Source organism: Pithys albifrons, chromosome 1 (assembly GCF_047495875.1).
Source record: "Pithys albifrons albifrons isolate INPA30051 chromosome 1, PitAlb_v1, whole genome shotgun sequence".
Lineage (NCBI taxonomy): Eukaryota > Metazoa > Chordata > Aves > Passeriformes > Thamnophilidae > Pithys > Pithys albifrons.
In genome coordinates, this window is record NC_092458.1 from 114118663 (window position 1) to 114139654 (window position 20992).

Genomic DNA, 20992 nt, shown 5'->3' on the forward strand with positions numbered 1-20992 from the left:
AAGCACATTTATTTCACTAGATCAAAAAAAGATTTCATATCATATGGAATTGAAACAGGTGCACCTACATGTTTAGACTTTTTAAAGCATCATTTCCCCTTTAATATCTCTGAAAAGAAGTAATAAATAGAATGGGAATGAGTTTTATTAATTAAGTGCTTAAGTTTCTTTTAAGGCAAGCCTTAAGATTTTTGTTTTGTGTTCTTTTGTTTGTTTGGGTTTTTGTTTGTTTTTATTTCCCTTGGGGGTTTTGTTCTCTTTTTCTGAAAAGAATTCAGACTTGCCATCACTATCTCTAAAATGCAGTTCAGAAGTAAAAACAAATGACCTATTCAAACATTGCTAATTAGAACAGCTCATTTGGATGGGACCTACAACACCACCATCCAGGCCAAATGCCAAATAAATAGTTCTGAAAAATGCCACTGGTAGATGGATGTCTTTTTAACCAGAAGTGCTGGAGGGGCTGGAGCGGGGCCAGAGAAGAGCAACGAGGCTGGAGAAGGGAGTGGAGCACAAGTGCTGTGGGGAGAGGCTGAGGGAGCTGGGGGTGTTTAGCCTGGAGAAGAGGAGGCTCAGAGGTGACCTCAGCACTGTCTAGAACTGCCTGAAGGGAAGTTCTGGCCAGGTGGGGGTTGGTCTCTTCTCCCAGGCACTCAGCAATAGGACAAGGGGGCACGATGGGCTCAAGCTCTGCCAGGGGAAATTGAAGTTGGAGAGCAGAAGGCAATTCTTTGCAGAGAGAGTGCTCAGGCATTGGAATGGGCTGTCCAGAGAGGGGGTGGATTCCCCATCCCTGGAGGTTTTTCAACTGAGTTTGGCCGTGGCACTGAGTGCCATGATCTGGTAAAGGGACTGGAGTTGGACCAAGGGTTGGACTTGATGATCTCGGAGGTCTTTTCCAACTCAATCCATTCTGTGACTCTGTGAAAAGAAAGCTTTACAAACTGAAGACTAAGAAAAGAAATGCCAGGAATTAAACTCTTACTAATTTTAGTACTGCTGTTGATGGGGAAGAAGAGGCATAAGCAAAATGATGAAGGAAACTGGTAGAAATATTCCAAGATATGCAGGTGCTCCTTATGTGCACTCTGTCAGATTACAGACATTTTTGGCAGATTTGTCCTAGCACTTAAAAGAAAAAAGTTTGCTTGGATGGCAGGCTAATAACACAGCATTAATACAAGTTTCTCAACACATTCCTTGAAACTACAACAACAAAAATTCCATTGAGAAGTGAAAAATAAAAATAAAACCTCTTCTCATCTTCTGTATATACCAAGGAATTGTGCCTACTTTAGAAAACACTATTAAGAAAATTTAATTTTCCAGAAGATAAAGATGTGTAGAGTTCAGGTTTTATTAATGGAGACTGAAAACATAATATTAGAAAATAAACAGTAGAAAATTCAGAGCTAAGAAATGAAGAGCAAAGGTGTTGCTTAATTTTTGTCTCAGAAGTACTGAATTTATTTTCAGGGTTGCTTCAGTCAAGAGACCTTAATGGAAAGAAAACCAGCCATAGAAAACTGGATCTAGGCATCTTTAGCAAAATGGTAGAGAATTAAAGAAGGAAAAACCCCAAACCTCTTGCTACGCTGTTGTTATTTTGTGTCTCAATGGGAAGAGAATGGCAGATGGAAGGATAAAATATGTTTACTCATAGGGGGCCTTTGATATGCAAATGTACCTAAAAAAAAATCTCCCAAATAGCCACAAATATTTCAGTGCTTGCTGGAACTCTGCAGTGAAGCCAGAGCAGTTTTCTCATGCACTGCCCCCTCTTTTCCACAGGTCAAGCCCCAATATTTCCTCTTTCCAAAAAGCCCCATCAACCTCCATTATACTCAATATCCTCAGACTGCACAGTGTGCTGATATTTTTCATTTTTAGGGATTCATTCCCTTTCCAAACTGTCACAGGCACAGAAGGCTCAAACACAAGAAAAATTCTTGAAGATTATTTGAAGTTATCCCTTTTTCAAGACACTTGCCACAGCTGAGAGCTGACAGTAGGACTGAGATCATGCACTTCCCCCAGTCACAAGCCCTTTGGGAGAAAAAGAGCTACATATTAATATTTTAATAGCTTTGCAATGGAGTTTTCTCAGGAACGACACCTACTGTAACCATCTGATTGTTCCTCAGGATGCTCTTGTTTTATAGCCCTTTGGTCCTCTTGAAAAGGAAATAACAACCCTCCAAACAAACAAACAAAACAAACCAAAAACAAACAAAAAAACCCAACAATCCCCCCCTTCAAAAGAAAACCCTAAACCCCCCCCTAACCCCCCCAAAACAAAAAAAAACCAAAAAACCCCAACCCCCCCCAAAAAATTGAAACCCCCACTAAAAAAAAAACAAATGCCCCCAACCCCCGAAAAACAAAAAAATCCCAAAACCAAAAAAAAACCCCAAAACCAAAACCCCCAAAACCAAAACCCCCAAAACCAAAAAAACCCCAAAACCAAAACCCCAAAAAAACCAAAAAACCCCAAAACCAAAACCCAAAAAAAACCAAAAAACCCCAAAACCAAAACCCCAAAAAAACCAAAAAACCCCCAAACAAAAACCCCAAAAAAACCAAAAAGAACCCCACAACCAAAAACCCCAAAAAAACCAAAAAGAACCCCACAACCAAAAACCCCAAAAAACCCAAAAAGAACCCCACAACCAAAAACCCCAAAAAAACCAAAAAGAACCCCACAACCAAAAACCCCAAAAAAACCAAAAAGAACCCCACAACCAAAAAGAACCCCACAACCAAAAAGAACCCCACAACCAAAAAGAACCCCACAACCAAAAAGAACCCCACAACCAAAAAGAACCCCACAACCAAAAAGAACCCCACAACCAAAAAGAACCCCACAACCAAAAAGAACCCCACAACCAAAAAGAACCCCACAACCAAAAAAACCCACAACCAAAAAGAACCCCACAACCAAAAAAACCCACAACCAAAAAGAACCCCACAACCAAAAAGAACCCCACAACCAAAAAGAACCCCACAACCAAAAAAACCCACAACCAAAAAAACCCACAACCAAAAAAACCCACAACCAAAAAAACCCACAACCAAAAAAACCCACAACCAAAAAAACCCACAACCAAAAAAACCCACAACCAAAAAAACCCACAACCAAAAAAACCCACAACCAAAAAAACCCACAACCAAAAAAACCCACAACCAAAAAAACCCACAACCAAAAAAACCCACAACCAAAAAAACCCACAACCAAAAAAACCCACAACCAAAAAAACCCACAACCAAAAAAACCCACAACCAAAAAAACCCACAACCAAAAAAACCCACAACCAAAAAAACCCACAACCAAAAAAACCCACAACCAAAAAAACCCACAACCAAAAAAACCCACAACCAAAAAAACCCACAACCAAAAAAACCCACAACCAAAAAAACCCACAACCAAAAAAAACCCAAAACCAAAAAAAATCCAAAACCAAAAAAACCCAAACCAAAAAAAACCCAAACCAAAAAAAATCACACAACAAAAACCCCCACAAAACCAAACCAACCAAAAAAAAAAACAAACAAAAACCCCACAAAAACCCAACAGAAAGAACCACCTCACTCCCTTCGGAAGTGGAAAACAAAGTGGCTCCTGAGAGGCCCCAGAGAGTACTCGGGAAAAAGTAAAAGTCCTGACACTGTGGAAGTGAAAGCCAAAACTCAACACCACACGGGCATCTTCACTGTCACTACCACTCATTTCTGAATTAATAACAGTTTCCCTGTGCTGTTGGTTTTCAGGCTACATTGCTGTGCTCACACAATTAACGAGCAGGGAAAGAGGGATGAGGCACAGGATAAAGAGCCAATCAAACCCCAATTACTCCAATTGCTGCCCCAGCAGCTACACTGTGGGTTTTTTGGATGCAGACACTGCAAAAATTACCAAAGACAGTGATTTAGTCCAAAATCAATAGGTTGTTTTACAGCTGCTGTGCCTGCGTTTCTCTCAAGTTTCCCTAATTTATTCCTAAAGAGTAGGGAAGTCCGTAAATCAGAAACAAAGGGAACAGTTTTACTGGTTTCTCTCGGGAGAAAATCCTTTTTTTATGATACAATTCCTTTACTGCCAAGTGCAAATATTACTGTCCAGTGCTTGTTATTTCTTACAGTTTGCATTATTTTATTGCTAATAAGACTGGCTATTTCAGGGAAAAAAAAAAGGAAAAAAAAGAACCATAAAAGAACCAAAAAAGAAACCAAAAAAACCTTTGAACATTTAAAATGAGAACTTCCACACTGTGGATCAAATCCTTCTTTCTGCTCACGATGTTGCAGCTTTCCCAACACATTTACAATGCAGGGATTTCTAGAAATGGAGAAGAAACCAAACTAGGCCCACACAGGCACTGGCACAAGTGTGGTGGGATAGGAGAGAGCGTTTCAGCTTTGGATCTTTTTCCTGTCACAAGGAGATTTATTCCAACTCAGCACTCACAGGATTAGATCAGTCTCAGTGGTGCTTTTTGAAATGATGGGGTGAGTTTTGCATCATTAGACCAGGCAATGTTAAAAAAACCCCAAAATCCACTACTTCTCTCTTAGTAGCCTCCAGTGTTTGTAAGCAAATAAAATACAGCCACTGAGAACAGGCTCACAATTATTTACAGGGGTTTTAATTTATATTGGCATTACTTGTTTTGCTACAGCTACCTGGAACACGGGTGGCTGGTTTTAAAATTTATTCTCTTTCAGAGAAAGAATTCAGTTTAAGCAAGGGGTTTGTAGTCACAGCAGTTTGTGTCATGGCATTCTTAGATTTAAACATGAAGTTATTTCTAAGATTTAGAATGTCATGATCACACATCTGCATGTAAGTGTCACACCACCAGCATAAAACAGCCTGAACTGTTAGAAGAGATTTTCTCCTATAACTTTGCTTCCTCTGTTGCACATTTATACTTAAAGAAACCAAGACACCCAACAAGCTGCCTGGAGAACTTAAACGACAACAGTGGGGAATTGAGAAGGTGGTTGGGCCTGCTGATCCCTGCAAGTGTTGTCTCCATCTAATTTGAGTCTGTACCAGTATTTAATAACTATAAAGTTGATGGCTAGAGGGTTTTTCCCTAATTATGTTTGCACATGTGTATTAACAATTATTCAGTCCACCTCTGACTTGATTGACTTGCATGACTTTAATGGAAATAAGTCACTATTTTCCTTTGGAAAAGACAAACCTTTCACTCACCATCCCTAAATTTTGTCATCACTTCCATGTCCAAAATAATAATAAAAATCTCATCAGGATCATAAGCCAGAGCTGCCAATGATCACATGGACTGATACTGAAAATTCTGAGTATTTTCATGGGCATAAATCAGCATTGTAGGACCCAAAACAGAGGCTTAAACTTTACTATAAATGGTAAAGAACGAGTGAAGTGTTTTAAAAGTTTAACCAGGAAAGGAGCAGCAAAGTGATGTCAGATTATCATAATTATTGTATTAAAAACAAGGTGCAACAAGAGCAGACAACAAAAAGTCTGCCATGGGAATTCACCCTCAGGACACTCATTCTCTGCAAACAGAAATCATTCATAAAAAGAGGATGTGCACATTAGAATCACAGAATCACAGAATGGATTGGGTTGGAAAAGACCTCTGACATCATCAAGTCCAACCCTTGGTCCAACTCCAGTCCCTTTACCAGATCATGGCACTCAGTGCCACGGCCAAACTCAGTTGAAAAACCTCCAGGGATGGGGAATCCACCCCCTCTCTGGGCAGCCCATTCCAATGCCTGAGCACTCTCTCTGCAAAGAATTTTTTTCTGATCTCCAACTTCAATTTCCCCTGGCAGAGCTTGAGCCCATCGTGCCCCCTTGTCCTATTGCTGAGTGCCTGGGAGAAGAGACCAACCCCCACCTGGCCAGAACTTCCCTTCAGGCAGTTCCAGACAGTGCTGAGGTCACCTCTGAGCCTCCTCTTCTCCAGGCTAAACACCCCCAGCTCCCTCAGCCTCTCCCCACAGCACTTGTGCTCCACTCCCTTCTCCAGCCTTGTTGCTCTTCTCTGACCCCGCTCCAGCCCCTCAATCTCTTTCCTGAACTGAGGGGCCCAGAACTGAACACAACACTCAAGGTGTGGCCTCCCCAAGGCAGAGTCCAGGGGAAGGGTCACTGCCCTGGGCCTGCTGGCCACGCTAGTTTGGATCCAGGCCAGGATCCCCTTGGCCTTCTTGGCCACCTGGGCACACTGTTGGCTCCTGTTGAGCTTCCTGTCCCTCAGTCCCCCCAGGTCCCTTTCTGCCTGGCTGCTCTCCAGCCACTCTCTGCCCAGCCTGAAGCGCTGCAGGGGGTTGGGGTGGCCAAAGGGCAGGACCTGTACTTGGCCTTGTTGAACTTTGTCCCATTGGAATCAGCCCATCTCTCCAGTCTATCCAGATCCCTCTGCAGAGCCCTCCTGCCTTCCAGCAGGTTGACACTCCCTCCCAATTTGGTGTCATCAGCAAATTTGCTGATGATGGACTCAATCCCCTCATCTAAATCATCAATAAAGATGTTAAACTTTACCTTGTTCCCTGTGTGTTGATGAGTCATTGCTGTGAAAGCCAACATGACAATGCACAGCTCCTTCTATCTCCAGTTTAAGCCCTACTGGATGTTGCAGCTTTCCCATGTTCTGTGTAGTCTCCACTTTGCCAAGATTGATCAAAACAAGCATTTCAGAGGAACTCAGCAAGATGCAATTGGCTTTGGTTTGAAATTACCACTGAAATTTCTAAATCCACAGAGCAGAATAAGTATCTTGCAGGAATTATTTGCAAGTCTGTTACGTCTGACTGGAAAGAAATGCAGAGTTTGGCTCTAGACCACCTCAGTCCTGCTGTCAGATTAAAGCTGAGTCTATTCATCAACAACCAGGTTTTGCAATGTAATTAATTTGCTGTAGAAAGCCCTAAAAGTGCAGTTTACCAACCAGCACAAAACAGGGAAGAGAGAAACAATTTTCTCTGCTTTCAACTAAGTATTTCTTGGATCATTTTAACAGCAAACAAAAACCATGAGTTTTACTTCATCTCATTATTCCATTCCACCATTTACCACCACGATTTAACTGAGAGCCATGTAGTTCTAGGAGAGAAATTTGTATTCTTTTACCAGTTTCAGTGTTCTCTGCTGCTGCCCATGAGTTGCAGCTATGCAGGATAAGTAAGAAAAGCAAATTTATCTTTCTGTTCTTGCATTTTTTGTTTCAGTTTTTCAGCCACTGGGGTATTACTTATGTATTCCACAGACTTCATTCCCTTCTACACTTTTATCTGGTTTTCCATTAAACGCTGTGGTTTATTTGGGGACTTCGCACTAAGTATTTGGATTTTCAACAAATATTAAAAGCTCTCAAACATGAATTTTTAGTTCAAAATTTAGGCCACTTGATCAAGTCACAAAAACAATACAGCCCACACGACCCAAGTTGTTGAAAGTAAAATACTTAGAGGAAAAAAACCCAAACAACAAACACTTTAAAAACCAAATAATAAGCACTTGGGATCAGAAAATCATTGTCTAACAAAAGTTAAACATCTTGCATGGTTTGGGTACAGTTAAAAAATCCAACATCAGGGTATCCAAAAGCCATTTAAAAGTGAGTTTTGAATTTTCTATACTGCTCTAAATATAATATTTTTTCAAGTTTTGTTCCATCAGTATACTTGGTGTTTCTTAAGAACACAGAATTAAAAAGAAATAAAAATCTTCTAATCAATCTCAGGTCTTTGAGAATTGAAAATGATCTTTTGCAAAACCAAATTCCTTCCAAACAAGCCAGGTTAGTAAGAAATTATGTGACATGACCTGTTAATTGCACTAATTGGGTGTGTAATTTTAAACAACTGAGATAAAGAGGGAAAATGACAACAATTCATCATTTACAAAGATTTACATGCAGAAATAATCAAATTTATTATGCATTTACCACGAATCAAAGAGTCCTTATTCTGATTTAGAAAGGGAAATGTCCATGTCCTCCTACTCTGGGATTTGCCTTTACAGGAATCCTGAACTCCACAAACAAACCCTGACTTCAGGTTTCTCCCTCTCCTGCCTCAGTGGGACTGCAGATTCTTTTCTTTCTTCTAAATGGGGTGGAAAATTTACTCAGAGTGACAAATAAAAATTACTTTGACATCTTTAACTGTTATTCCAGTCTGTGATACCCCAATAATTCAACACTGAATTCCTTGCTATCCATATGGAGGCACCTGGAGCAAACTAATAAGACTTCCCCATGAGAAAATAGTTCCATATTAAATTATATTAAACATTGGTTTTCAAATATTGCTTGAAAATAATTGCAATAAAAATATTGCTTGAAAATAATTGCACTAAAATTACACCAGGCAGATCTGTGAGGAGTATTACAGCAAGCAGGACCTATAAAATCATATTCCACAAGTGAAATAAATACTTCAGGACAGCAGATTATTCATTAAATTTGGGAAGGGTTTTATCTGCCCACTCCCCATCTCAATTTCTTGTCTATGCTGGCAATGGTATGTAAAACACTCACATATTAAAATATCTTTTAAATATGATTCTTCAGTTCTTCTATCTCAGTTACTCAGTTTTTCCCTTGAAGGTTGGTTTGCACTCAGATTGAAGTCTACATTTTGACTCTGCATAAAAGAGAGGCTGCTGTTAAATTCTCTGTCCCACAGGGACTTTATTAGGGCTGCTCCTGAACTGTGCATCGTTTTAATTAGAATTAACACTTTCATCTTGTTTATGAATATATGTAAGATAAGCTTTGAAATATTTAACACCTGGGAATACCTTCAAGCTGTCACAGCAAAATTAAGACATCTCACATCCCAAAGTATTATTATATAAGAGCCAGATCCCAAATAACTAAACAGCCATTGTTGGCATTTGGAGGATAATCTTTCTGTGCATACATTTCCCTGTCCCTTGGGAATTTATCCAGGCTTTGATCAGAACCCCTTTGAAGCAGCATTTCTTTAAAGAGAGACATTTCAAGCACAGCCTTTGACTCAGTTGGATGTTTCCCTGGTAGGAAGGAGACCTGTTTCGCATAATTTATTCTACATTAGCAGACACATCCCTGGAACAGCACCGGCCTCTTCCCAAGGATCACCTTCCTTTGGTGAGGTATTTACTCTGCAGGATGGAAAGGGTCATACAAGTTACTGTTCAAAAGGCCACCAGCTCCAGGTCAGTCCCCTCTCATGAACTCAAGATTCTTCTCCTGTGATCTGATGGGACTCTTACAAGTCAAATTAAGGGAGGTGGAAGCCAATCAAACAAAAATTACAATTACTTATTTATTACAATTAATAACATTGCAGTTGCCATCCAATTATTTTCGCTAATTTTTTTTTCTTTCATCTGATAAGAGCTTGAGCTTGTGAGTACCCTCCAAACTACTTTGCTCAAGTGATGCCTCCAACATGACACAAATGTTGATTGGTGTGATTTCTGGGAATCTTTTGACCACCACTGCCCTCAAAGTCTGTGTTAGTTCCTGACAGAGAAAGACTTCAGAGTCTGCATTAGTTCTCCTGTATAAAACAACTGCTTTTGTTATTATTTTCTACCTTAAGTTTTAACAGGAAAATGATGTCTATTGGCCAAAGGAAACCTTGTCTCACTTGAGTTATTACTCAAATTACAAAGGGCAAATATAGTTTTTAAATACCTGTACACATTATCTTGTGTTCAAGACAAACCTTCTCAGAAACCTCTTTGTACATCCACTCCTGCTTGTGATTGCAAGGCCTGTGCAAGAGGAAACCCTTTATTGATCACTTCTGAAATTACATTTCTCAGCATAAATGCTTTAATAATTGACTGAATGAAATGATGGGAAGCCTCTCTGGGAACAGTTTCATTCCAGAACGGGCTTTATGGTTTATTTGTGAATGTGTTGCTGATTAATAACCTATCTCAGAGGAAGTACTGGTGATTATCTGCTGATTTTGGAGCTCAGCTTTATGAGTTCTCCAAGGGGACATAATCTATATTGGAATAATAACAATATTCTAAAACATTTCAATTATTTCAAGGTATAAATTTAAGTGCTTGTGCTCAGCAGCAGCCTGAAAAAACCCCCCAACCTTAAAAAAAAATAATAAATCTAATTCCTGGATTCTGAGAATTTCTGAGCAAATATGTTATCTCTGAACACTCTACATACTTACATAAACAGTTTTAAGATTTAAGCCAGATTTCTTATCAGTATTGAAAAAAATCACAGTCTACTGTAGCTTAAAACTTGGAAAAGTTTCACTGAGCATCATGACAAACTTCTTCTGAGCTTGTATCTAATTTTACTTCTCAGTGCTCCACCACAAAAAGGGAACAAATAAATTTTCTAGAAAATTAATTTTCAGAGACAAATCTACCCAACCCTTATGATGTCAGAACTGTTACTTTATTGGAACATGATTTGTACTTCACTGTGCTCCACACAATGTGTTCCTTTTGTCCAATTGTCTGTCCCATTCCTCCCAAAGTATTTCCCTTCCACAACTCTCAATGGATTCAAGGAGTACCACAAGGCATTTTGTACTCAACAGGTGTTATCAGGTCTTGAACTATTATTTATTTCACTCTCCTCCATGTGCTTGTCACAAAAATCCTCTGCTGAACCTGTAGAGATGTACATTTTCAGCATCCTGAGGAGAACATACTGAGCCATAAGAAGCCCAACACTCTTCCAGCTGGAGACAAACCTTCTACAGCTGTTCAGAGATACAAGCAACCAACGCTGAGTTTTCCTATTCATTAAAAGTGCGGGTTTCACTTAAAACTCCTCTACATTCTATCTACTTGATTGTTAAAAGAGTTCAGGTTGATCATGTGTAAAATAAAATGAATGGTTTCTAAGTCAAATTAATCTGAAAGGTTTGACCTGAAGCTTTTAACTACTGACTGCCAGAACAGGAGTAAGCAAAAAAGAAAAAGCTGCATTAGCCAGGAATGGAGAGACACCCTGTGTTAGTCTCTCTAGGATATGACATGATTTTTGAGGCCAAGTCCTGTGAGAAACACAGGACAATGACACAGTTATTCCTTCTCTACCTCCTGCCAGACTACAGGATCCAATCTGTCAGCCTTTGATACTCACATTCTTACCACTATGGGAGAAACTCATGTGTTGGATGCAGCTGTTTATTACTGACAAATTGTTAATACCAGATTTCATAAGTCCAAAATGGGGAGGCAAGCAAAGTATAAGGTCTGACCATAAACTGAATTGTGACCAGACTGTTACTGAAAGAGAGCATCTTATCATAGAATCATATAAGGGATTGGGTTGGAAAAGACCTCTGACATCATCAAGTCCAACCCTTGGTCCAACTCCACTCCCTTTACCAGATCATGGCACTCAGTGCCATGGCCAAGCTCAGTTGAAAAACCTCCAGGAATGAGGAATCCACCCCCTCTCTGCGCAGCCCATTCCAATGCCTGAGCACTCTCTCTGCAAAGAATTTCTTTCTGCTCTCCAACTTCAATTTCCCCTGGCAGAGCTTGAGCCCATCGTGCCCCCTTGTCCTATTGCTGAGTGCCTGGGAGAAGAGACCAACCCCCACCTGGCCAGAACTTCCCTTCAGGCAGTTCCAGACAGTGCTGAGGTCACCTCTGAGCCTCCTCTTCTCCAGGCTAAACACCCCCAGCTCCCTCAGCCTCTCCCCACAGCACTTGTGCTTCAGTCCCTTCTCCAGCCTCGTTGCTCTTCTCTGCTATGCACAGGGGATGCAGCTGCACACACATCAACAATGGATTTGGGAGCGAGACCTCAAGACTGTGCTTGTTTCCCACTCTGGCATCACACACAGAGCAAAAGTCCCAGTTCCCTGGTGTGTGTGCCAGTCCCTTCATACCCACAGCATGAGAGTCTGGACATCTAAACTGGTTTCACCCCCTTCTGCAATCCCAGGACATGGCCCCACTGCCATCCCTACAGTGGGGACACAGGACAGAAGTGACTCTAATGCACGGGGGAGCAATCGGTGTAGCTGAGAAAGCTGCACAGCAAGGGAAAATATCATAACAAATCAAACAACACTTTTACAATGCACTTATGCACAGTTGAATAGATACACAAATGTTTGTATTCACAGGTTGGTTTTACACAAGTTAAACTGTTTGTTTCTGTTATTACTACAAGTTTTACATGTGGCCATCGCTGCAGTTCCTTCCTTCAGCAGAGCAAGCACACATAAGTCATTTACTGGGGGCTGCTCTAATGTCAAATCATGCAGCTGGGGCACCAAGTCACACACAACAACAACAACAATCAATCCCTGCTGTCCCTGGGACAGGTTTTGTCCACTGTTTATCAAGGATAGTTGGTAAGATCAATACCCAACACTGAACACTGACACAAAAACTGAGGCAAGACATACCTGAGTTAACAGCACTCTTTTGTTTCTGAAGTTCATGTCTGAGTACAAACAGAAAATACTGAAGATTTTCAGTTTGAAACTCACTATTTAACCTAAGCTTGTTTCCTTGTTCCACTCTCAAGGTAGGTTTCCATCCCATCCACATTTCAAAGTTGAAACCAATAATTTCCAAGGATTAATTCAGTTGGCAAACAATTTTTCTATTTCAGCGTAAATTATTCAGATGCAGTTAGAAAATCAACGCTTTAATTGGAATTTGTAAAGCAAAATATTCTGGGAAGCAGGTAGGAGGGCCTATTGAAGGTTCTTTATTTGCTCAGAATAAATAAAGTATGATGAGACAAGATTGTGCAAACAATGCACATCTTCATTTAGTATCACTGGAGTTTCCTTACGACATAAAATCAAATAAAAAGTTTGCCATTTGTTCTTTAAATCCTCACTTCTGAAACAGAAGATTCACCAAGTTTTTATGTGTTACAATTCCTCCAGCTGCACAACTCTGCAGATGGCTGTAGGTGAAGTGAAAAGGGCAGAGTGTGAGCTACAATGGGAAGTTGGGAGGTACTGAGATGTTTCTGGGTGCCAGCTCAGGCACTCATTGAACACGGGGGCTCTCAGGTACTTTAATTCCTAACACTTTACTGCAGTAAAAACAAACACACCCCTCCCCACCCCCCCCAGAAAACAAACCCTCTCAAAAATACACCCCCCCCAAACCAAAAAACCCCTCCCAACAAACAAAAACCCCCTAAAAACACCCCCCCCAAAACAAACCCTCTCCCCAAAAACAAAAAAAACCCCAAACACAACAACCGCCCCAAAACCAAACAACCGCCCCCAACACCAAACAAAAAAACCCCCAAAAAACCCAAACAACCCCCCCCCCCAAAAAAAAAAAAACAAAAAAGAAAACAGGAGCAAACTTAAAACTGTAGCTATTTAAGACACTGAGATGATGTGAAAATGCTACAATTAAAACAAGCCCAAACAAAAGCAAACAATGAACCCCAAACCAGAAACACAGATTTTCAGCTTTGCAGGAGCTAACCTGGTAGTGTATGAGAAAAGGCAGAAATATGTAACTTTAAAGAAATATAAAAGCCATCAAAAGAGCATAAAACTGATGAGAAAAAGGCAAAACAAACAAACACAGCCAAGTCAGACCTCTTCAAATGGGTACAACTCGCTAAAGATTCATCTTTCTGGCAGTAACTAATACCCCATTCATTGCAACCAGTCCTCCTACCTCAGCCAAGCAACAATGTTGCTTTTAATTCACATTAATTACAGGCCTTAAGGAAAAACTCGTTCTCTCTGTGCAAGTGGAAAAAGCCAAAATGAAAGAGAGACACAGCACAGAATAGCTTGGGACAGGACCTGCCATTTAGAAACTAAAGCCACTATATATGAATATAAAAGTGCTCCCAGGAGCATCTGCATTGTCCCTTCACAATAGAGAGGCATTTAAATTTTTTACCACCTACTGTAAAAAAAAAAATAAAATTTTCACCTACTGACTTTTAAATTATAATTTTTTTTATTTAAAATTTTCACCTACTGATTTTTTCCTGATTTATACAGTTCCTGAGGTCAGAGCTTCTCCCTGTGCTGGCAGTTATATGTGGTTGATATATCTGGATGCTTTGAACAGATTGTTATCAATTGCTTTTCTATACTGTTACCTACAGCTCTGCTCTTACCCACAACTCCTGTTTTTTCCATGCATGTTCTTGGATTCTACTAAAAGCATCAATTTAGCATTTTGACCTAACAACTGAATTTGGAACTGCTCAATCCCAATTCCGGTTTATTCACATTCAGAATTCTAAGTTATAATTTGTGTTGAGTGTCCACAAATGTCATGTTACCTTAAAGAGTATTTTTTTCAGTGAAAAAGAGTTATCACCAATAATCACAGAGATGTTGAGCACTGTCATTGAAATGGTGAAATCTAAAGCTCTCCAGACTCACAGAAATTATGTAAAATAAGCTATAGTTGCTTAAGGATATGAAAAAAAAAACATGAACCCCCTTCAGAGCAGCCACACACTCAAGAATCTGTGATACATTACAATGAATTATATGGCTATTTATTTGCAAAAAATAATTCAACTATTCAATGATTTTTTTTTATTTAAAAAATCCCAACTAATTCAAAAGCAACTATTTTAATTATATCCAGAAGAGATCAACACAGAGAAGATTGTGATGGAAAAGTGCTCTCTGGTGCTCAAGAAGGGAGGAAGAATCCTGTAAACTTTGTAGGCTCCTAATCCTTGCTCTCTGGAACATGGCAAGACATTCTTGCCAAAGAGAACACACCAAGTAATAGTGTAGAGGACATAGAGAGTGGAGAATAACCCCAGAGTGGATCCCGATGGGTAAATCGCCACCCTGACCTTCCTCAGGCCACCTCTGGTGTCCTCTCACCTCTCTCTCCTCCTGAGCCTTCCCAAACTGGCTTTCTGCCACTTGCTGCAGGTGCACACAGGGCTGAGCCTGCAGGGACTGGGAGCTTTCACTTCAGCTTTCAGTTCAAAGGCAGAAATTGGAGAAGAAAAAAATTGAAAGGCTTCGATTTCAAGGGGAAAAGAGGCTTCAATTACACTTTTTTTTTAATAGATGAAATTGAGAATTTGTATTGTCAGCCTTCCTAGTTGACTTGCCTCTATTTTGAGAGGCAAAGGGTACCTAAGGGCCCTGAAGCAAGACCCATGTGCAAGGAGATGACCTGCGGGGGGTCTGGGAGGCAGAAGGAGTGAGCCAAAGCAGCCACAACTGCAGGGAGTCCCAGGGGACTTTCTGCATCTGCCCTGGTCTGGCACACAGAAAAAAAAGCAGTGGATCATCTTAGTTTCCATTGCTCAGCCTCTCAGACAAATTCCTGTCTCTGGCCATCCCAAAAGATCTGTCTGGAAATAGAAATCTGAAGTTTTACGCCCTATATCTTAAGTGTCCACTCCAGCACAAGGGGACAGCCCCAAGAGGGTCTCTCCATGGTGGGAGGGTTCTGTCTTAAGATAATTTGCAGTCCTCCAAGATTTTGAATTTAAGCTTACTGTGTCCTTTTTCTTAAGTCTAAATCTTACTCTGCTTTTCCCTGCCTGACCCTCCTTCAGTGCCTCTGTGCTGGCACACATTAGATCTCTAGTAAAAAAAAACACAAGGAAGCAAAATCCAAAGGAACCTTTCACAATATTGTATCTGTAACCACAAAACTTGCAGTTCCAATGCACATTTTCTCCTCCCCCTTTTCCTGTTTTGATGTAGCCACAGGTAGTCAAAGCGTGACTAATATTAACTGCTTGGTTTTCCAAAGACAAAGACATGCTCCGGGTACATATTGGTTCACATTTGCCAAATGAAAAGATTTGCTAATTGAAGGAGCTGAAATGGCTGGGGAAGATGAAGTCAGGCTGCCAAGGTCCTGGCACTGCAACAGCACCACAAATCTGGGTCATGAATAAAGGAAATGAGTGTTTGTTCAACTAAAAACTCTGTATGTTCAGGTATTTATATCCTTACAAAACGTTGTTCAGTCAACTCAAGCTCAAAGAATTGGAATTTCACATTCCCACTTTTACTGTATTTGTTTTAATCAAATAAACCAGGTGAATCTGTCAATGCCTGGTCTATATTTTTAAAATTTCTTCAACTATACCACATGACATCATTTGGGGGTGTTGAGATCCTGAGGATATTCCTCAGGAAGAAACAACTTTTTATCATTGGTAAAATACATTTCTGCCCTGTGGTTGATTGGTTAAGACTAAAATAAAATCTGCAATTACTATTTTAATTATTTGCTACATCTAATTGAATTTTTCTCTGCCATTAATCATTAACCTTGATAATTCAGATAATTTTTAGTAAATCATTACAGAATCAGGCTTCAGTTAACAGTCATCCAATTATTTCTATAGAATAGAAAATTATACAGAACTGAGCTATCATAATTGAGTTTATATAGTGCTCTTTGTCATGATTGTTTGTTCCTCTGTAAAACAAACCACAGCAAAGCCCTGATATCACATATATACACATATATGTATACACATGTATATATATATAAATATATGCACATATATATATATAAAATACATTTGTTAAATTCAGCACAGCTCTTGTCTTGGGCTGACACTCACAAAACATGACATTGAACCTCCTGCTTTTAATTGCTGTTTATTAGAATCCTGTGCAGCATCTCCTGCCTTGAAGCTGTAACTTGTTAATGGGGGTGGCTTTAATGATTTAGCAAATCAAGGAGTTCCTATTAGAGCCACTTATGATAATATTGCCAAATTATTGTATTAGTTTATTTATTAATGCCTAAAGAATAAGAAGAATGTGTGAATGCTGCTGTTATTTCAGGATTTTGAGGGGGAAATCCTGCAAGTATGTCCAAATTAAAAATGATACACTGATTACACAGCAAGTTTAGAGAATATATTTACTGTTCACACAGTAAGTTTAGAGAAGATGGTATTTTTTCAGGTTATCCCATAATAAATGCATATAACACACAAATACCTGTGAACATCTTGCCATCAATGTGACTCTTCTTCAAAGGGCTCAGAAAAGGAAGACAATTCCAAAATAATGCAAAACTCCTTATCAATGGGTCTCTGAACTGACTGGAGTATCAGGATACAGATTTAATAAGGATGGACATTTTATACTAGGTGGGAATTCTTCTCACAAACTCACACTCTGAAATGATGCTTTTAAAAGCCAATGCAATGGATAGGGAGGACTGATGGATTCACAAAGAGACACACAAACCCCACATATACTGAAATAAGTGAAATGCTGCCAGTCAGGGAAGTGGGTAAACTACATTTTGGCAGTTAAAAATGACCTGTGATTCCAACAGCAGCAGTAAAACTGATCAAAGGCTGCTTTTATTCCCACCTTTGCTGCTCTGCAAAACTACGAGCAATGACAAAGGCAAAATATCTTTCCTTATGCCATTTAGTACCTCCTGAATAGACAGTGCTTGTCTCCACAAATATCAAAATAGAAATTTACTTTTTAAATTCCGTGACAGATAAGTCATATTTGCCATGAAGTGCTTATTCCCCCCAGAGCCACAAGCTGGTGCATAAGTCTGACACCATTTGCAAGCAGGAAAAAAATATTCAACTATTAGCAAGTATTGCACACCCCCCAATTGCTTGTCAGAACAGACTTCAAAATGCAAAATTATTATTTTGACTGTTAGTTTTGTGCAGAGGAAAGAATTATCTCTTTGGAATATGTCACAGAGCACACCTTACATGAAGCACCAACAGAAATAAAAATACTTTCAGTGCTCAGAAAGTAACTAACAGAAAGTAAAATACTTTCAAGGCTCAGATTTTCAGCTCCAGCAAGAGAGTGGGAACGACAAAAGGGTTTGGGGTTGGGTTTTGGAGAAAGGACCTAGAAAGCATGAAATTTATATAAATATATCTCAGGTCTTCTTATCAGACTAAGATGGAATGGCTTCTACTCTCCCCCCACTAGTCCCCACCACCCTGTTTCTGTGAAAACAAGCTAGATGTAAATCTTTAACATTTTCCCTTAGAGAGTTAGCAATGTTCAGATATTTCATGATTTAATAGGTATTCAGGAGTTAGTTTAGGATTTACTGACACAAGTTTTTAAACTAAATTTCTGATTCCTGTCTCAGTCACAAAGCAAAGTCTCAAAATAAGACATTATGGATATCTGAGAGGTTGTTGTCAATATAGTCAGAAATCTCAGTTCAGTTCACAACACTCAGTCACAGTGTAAAAATACACTCCCAGCTCTCCAAATGGGCATCTCCACCAGCAGCTTTGGCACAAAAAGTGTCGCCACCCTTAGATACTGTAGAGTGGGCACTAGTGAAAATTAATTGTTGCTCTGGTTATGAAAGCATCTCATGTATTGGGGTTTCCCTTTGGCAAGACATTCACAAAGAATGTACGACAAATACAGTTTGAAAAGCTGTCAGAAGAAAGCAGGACTAATATTAAAATACACTGAAAAAGAGTGAATGGACATTAGACAACTATGAAAATGATTTCAAACCCATGGAAGCTCTGTTAGATTATAATTTTCTAAAATAGTAGTTTTGTTACTCTTGGAGCAAATAGATAAGAACTTGCAAACCTTTGGGTACTCCATTTCATTTAGAAGGTTCTTGTTCAGCAGCAAATTGGACAAGTTGAACAAACCAGCAGAGTCAGGTACAGCAGAAAACATTTTGGGTGGACTTTGCTGGCTACATCGCTCATGTAGAGATCTAGAGCGTGACTCACTCACATAATGGACAGAAATTCATTCAGCATTAAAGTCTCAAAGAAAATCCTTATCCCATTACGAGAGAACCCTTTTGACCTTATATAGAAAATTACACTTGCTTCCAGTAATGGCACTGTCAACATTGCATCTTTGCAGTGAGCAGATTTTGATAATTAATGCCAGCAAGACCAGACAACAAAGGGAATTTCATTTGCTGATTACAATGCACCGTGCTTTTAATGCTCTGCATTATCAAGGGTTGCTGTGCAGCTTGCCTGATACCATGACATCTGAGAAACTCTGGAGCAACACAGCAATGTCATTTCTGTAACTTATCAATATGGACTTTTTCTCTCCCTTTTTGCTAAAAAGCAAATGAATCACAGCAGACTCGACTCATATCTCAGTGGCTTCTGAGGCTTTCCTTACAGTCATTACTACAGAGAAAAGCACCTCATTCTCAAGTCATCACGAAACTATTATGGACAGTAGAAGGGAATATATGACATTTTAAGACTTTTTTTAAATTAAAAAAAAATCAAACCATGTTTTCTTACCATGGCAGGAGCCCTCCAGCTCTTCATAGCCCACGCTGCAGATGCAGCGCCCCAGAGGCACGAGCCAATCCCCATCTGCCCCACAGTAGAGCTTGGGCGTGTCCCTCTCCTCGGCGCTCTTCACGCAGGAGCCTCTCACCTCCACCAGCGACGACGAGTCCACCCTGGGGATGGTGTCGGGGAACACGGCCAGATTGCGCACCGTGAACGGGCACTTCTTGTAATACACCCGCACCGACACCAGGGCGATGCAGGCTCCAATGTCCTGGAAGGCAAGGTAAAAGCCTTTCCTGGTGATGGGCCCGACCTCCCGGACCTCGGTGTTGAGTTTGAGGATGCGGTCGCCCAGGTCCATCTGCGTGAAACTCTCGTCGGCCGCGATGGTGTCGATTTTTGTGTACTGGTTGGGCTTGAATTTTACTCCGTGGGACTCGTCTGACTCCATGTAGTAGAGGTTGAAGGTCTCCTTGCAGGTGCCCAGCACCCAGGGGATGCTGTTGCAGTCCCTCAGAGTGAACTTCATCTCCACGTAGATTTTCTGCGCGGCATCGCGCGAGATCCAGTTGGTTTGGAGCCAGTTGTTCTGGTTCGGTTCCATCACGTTGCACACCTGGTAGGTGTGGATGGGACGGTTGTGTTCATCCATCTCAGTGATGGCATCCCACTGAAAAGAGAAACAAATTTTTGGAAACTCAGAAAAATATTTATTATGCACATGCCCCGTGTAGATGCACCTGTGACTAAACTAAGAGCAATTATTTACTTCAAGTTTAATGGAAAAACAGTTGTTAAAAGCAGGTACCAACTCCAGCAAAGTGCACGAGCTATTTCAAAGACTGTGATAAATTTGTAGTAACAGACACATTAAAAAATTACAGGAGCTCAGCAAAGAGGGAAACAGTGGCTTGTTTATATTAGTAAATTTATTAAGGCTGAGAACATTCCTGTGTATGTCACTCAATCATCTGTGTGGATAAATTTTGCCAGAGCATTCCCAAGGGGCTGGATCTCCCTAAGTTCTTCAAGGACTTTCCACAGCTCAGGCCCATGGCACTGGCTGGTTTACACAAATACCTGAGAAATATTTAACTGTATATAGATATGTTCCATTTCTAGCTCCATGGGGCTTATATTACATTTATTTCCACTAAAAAACCCACAAAACCCAACAAAACAAACAAACCAACCAACACCCAGCTGTCACAGGCCTGATGATGCCTTTACAAATTCTCTTAGAGTCCGAAGGTGAAGAAGGAGCTTTTTTCCTCTCCCTATCCCCCTTCAAGTTTTCCTTACATCAACATCACTAAACATTCTCAAATTCTGGTGGAAATCCCCACACAGAGGCTCTCAAAAAAAAAAAAATCTGAAATAATATCCATGTGGTTTCTATCAAAGGATTATCAAATGCCTAATTTATTAAATAATCCAAAATACTACCAAAATCCCCAAAAGAGGTTCAGCATAGTTGAGTCAACTTCCCACTGGGCACACAAAATATCAATGTAGAATTAAAGATGTTTTCTTATAAAAGTACAGAACTAGTTATAAAAGCAGCAGAAAACAACAAAAAAAAAAAAGAAAAAACCCTATAAAACAAAAAAGCCCCAACAAAAAAACCAAAACCCCGAACAAAACAAACAACAACTACCACTCCAATCCATGTAACCTGTGGCTTCGTTACTCTAAAAACTTTGAATTCCAACAGTTGTTGGAATCCACATGGATAAAGGAATTCCAAGTGCTGCCCCTTGCAATCAGAG

At 40.1% G+C, this 20992-nt stretch overlaps 1 protein-coding gene across 3 annotated transcripts in view; it reads right to left on the reverse strand.

Annotated features, from left to right (window-relative positions):
• The window catches only part of EPHA6 (EPH receptor A6), a 410680-nt gene that overhangs the window by 285876 nt on the left and 103812 nt on the right, over positions 1-20992 (reverse strand). For all 3 annotated transcript variants that reach the window (XR_011698562.1, XM_071564170.1, XM_071564161.1), the window contains exon 3: positions 19230-19893. Coding sequence is in view for 2 of the 3 variants with exons in the window: in XM_071564170.1 (XP_071420271.1) it covers positions 19230-19893 (664 nt within the window). In the remaining variant the exon portion in view is untranslated. The remainder of the gene's footprint in view (positions 1-19229; positions 19894-20992) is intronic.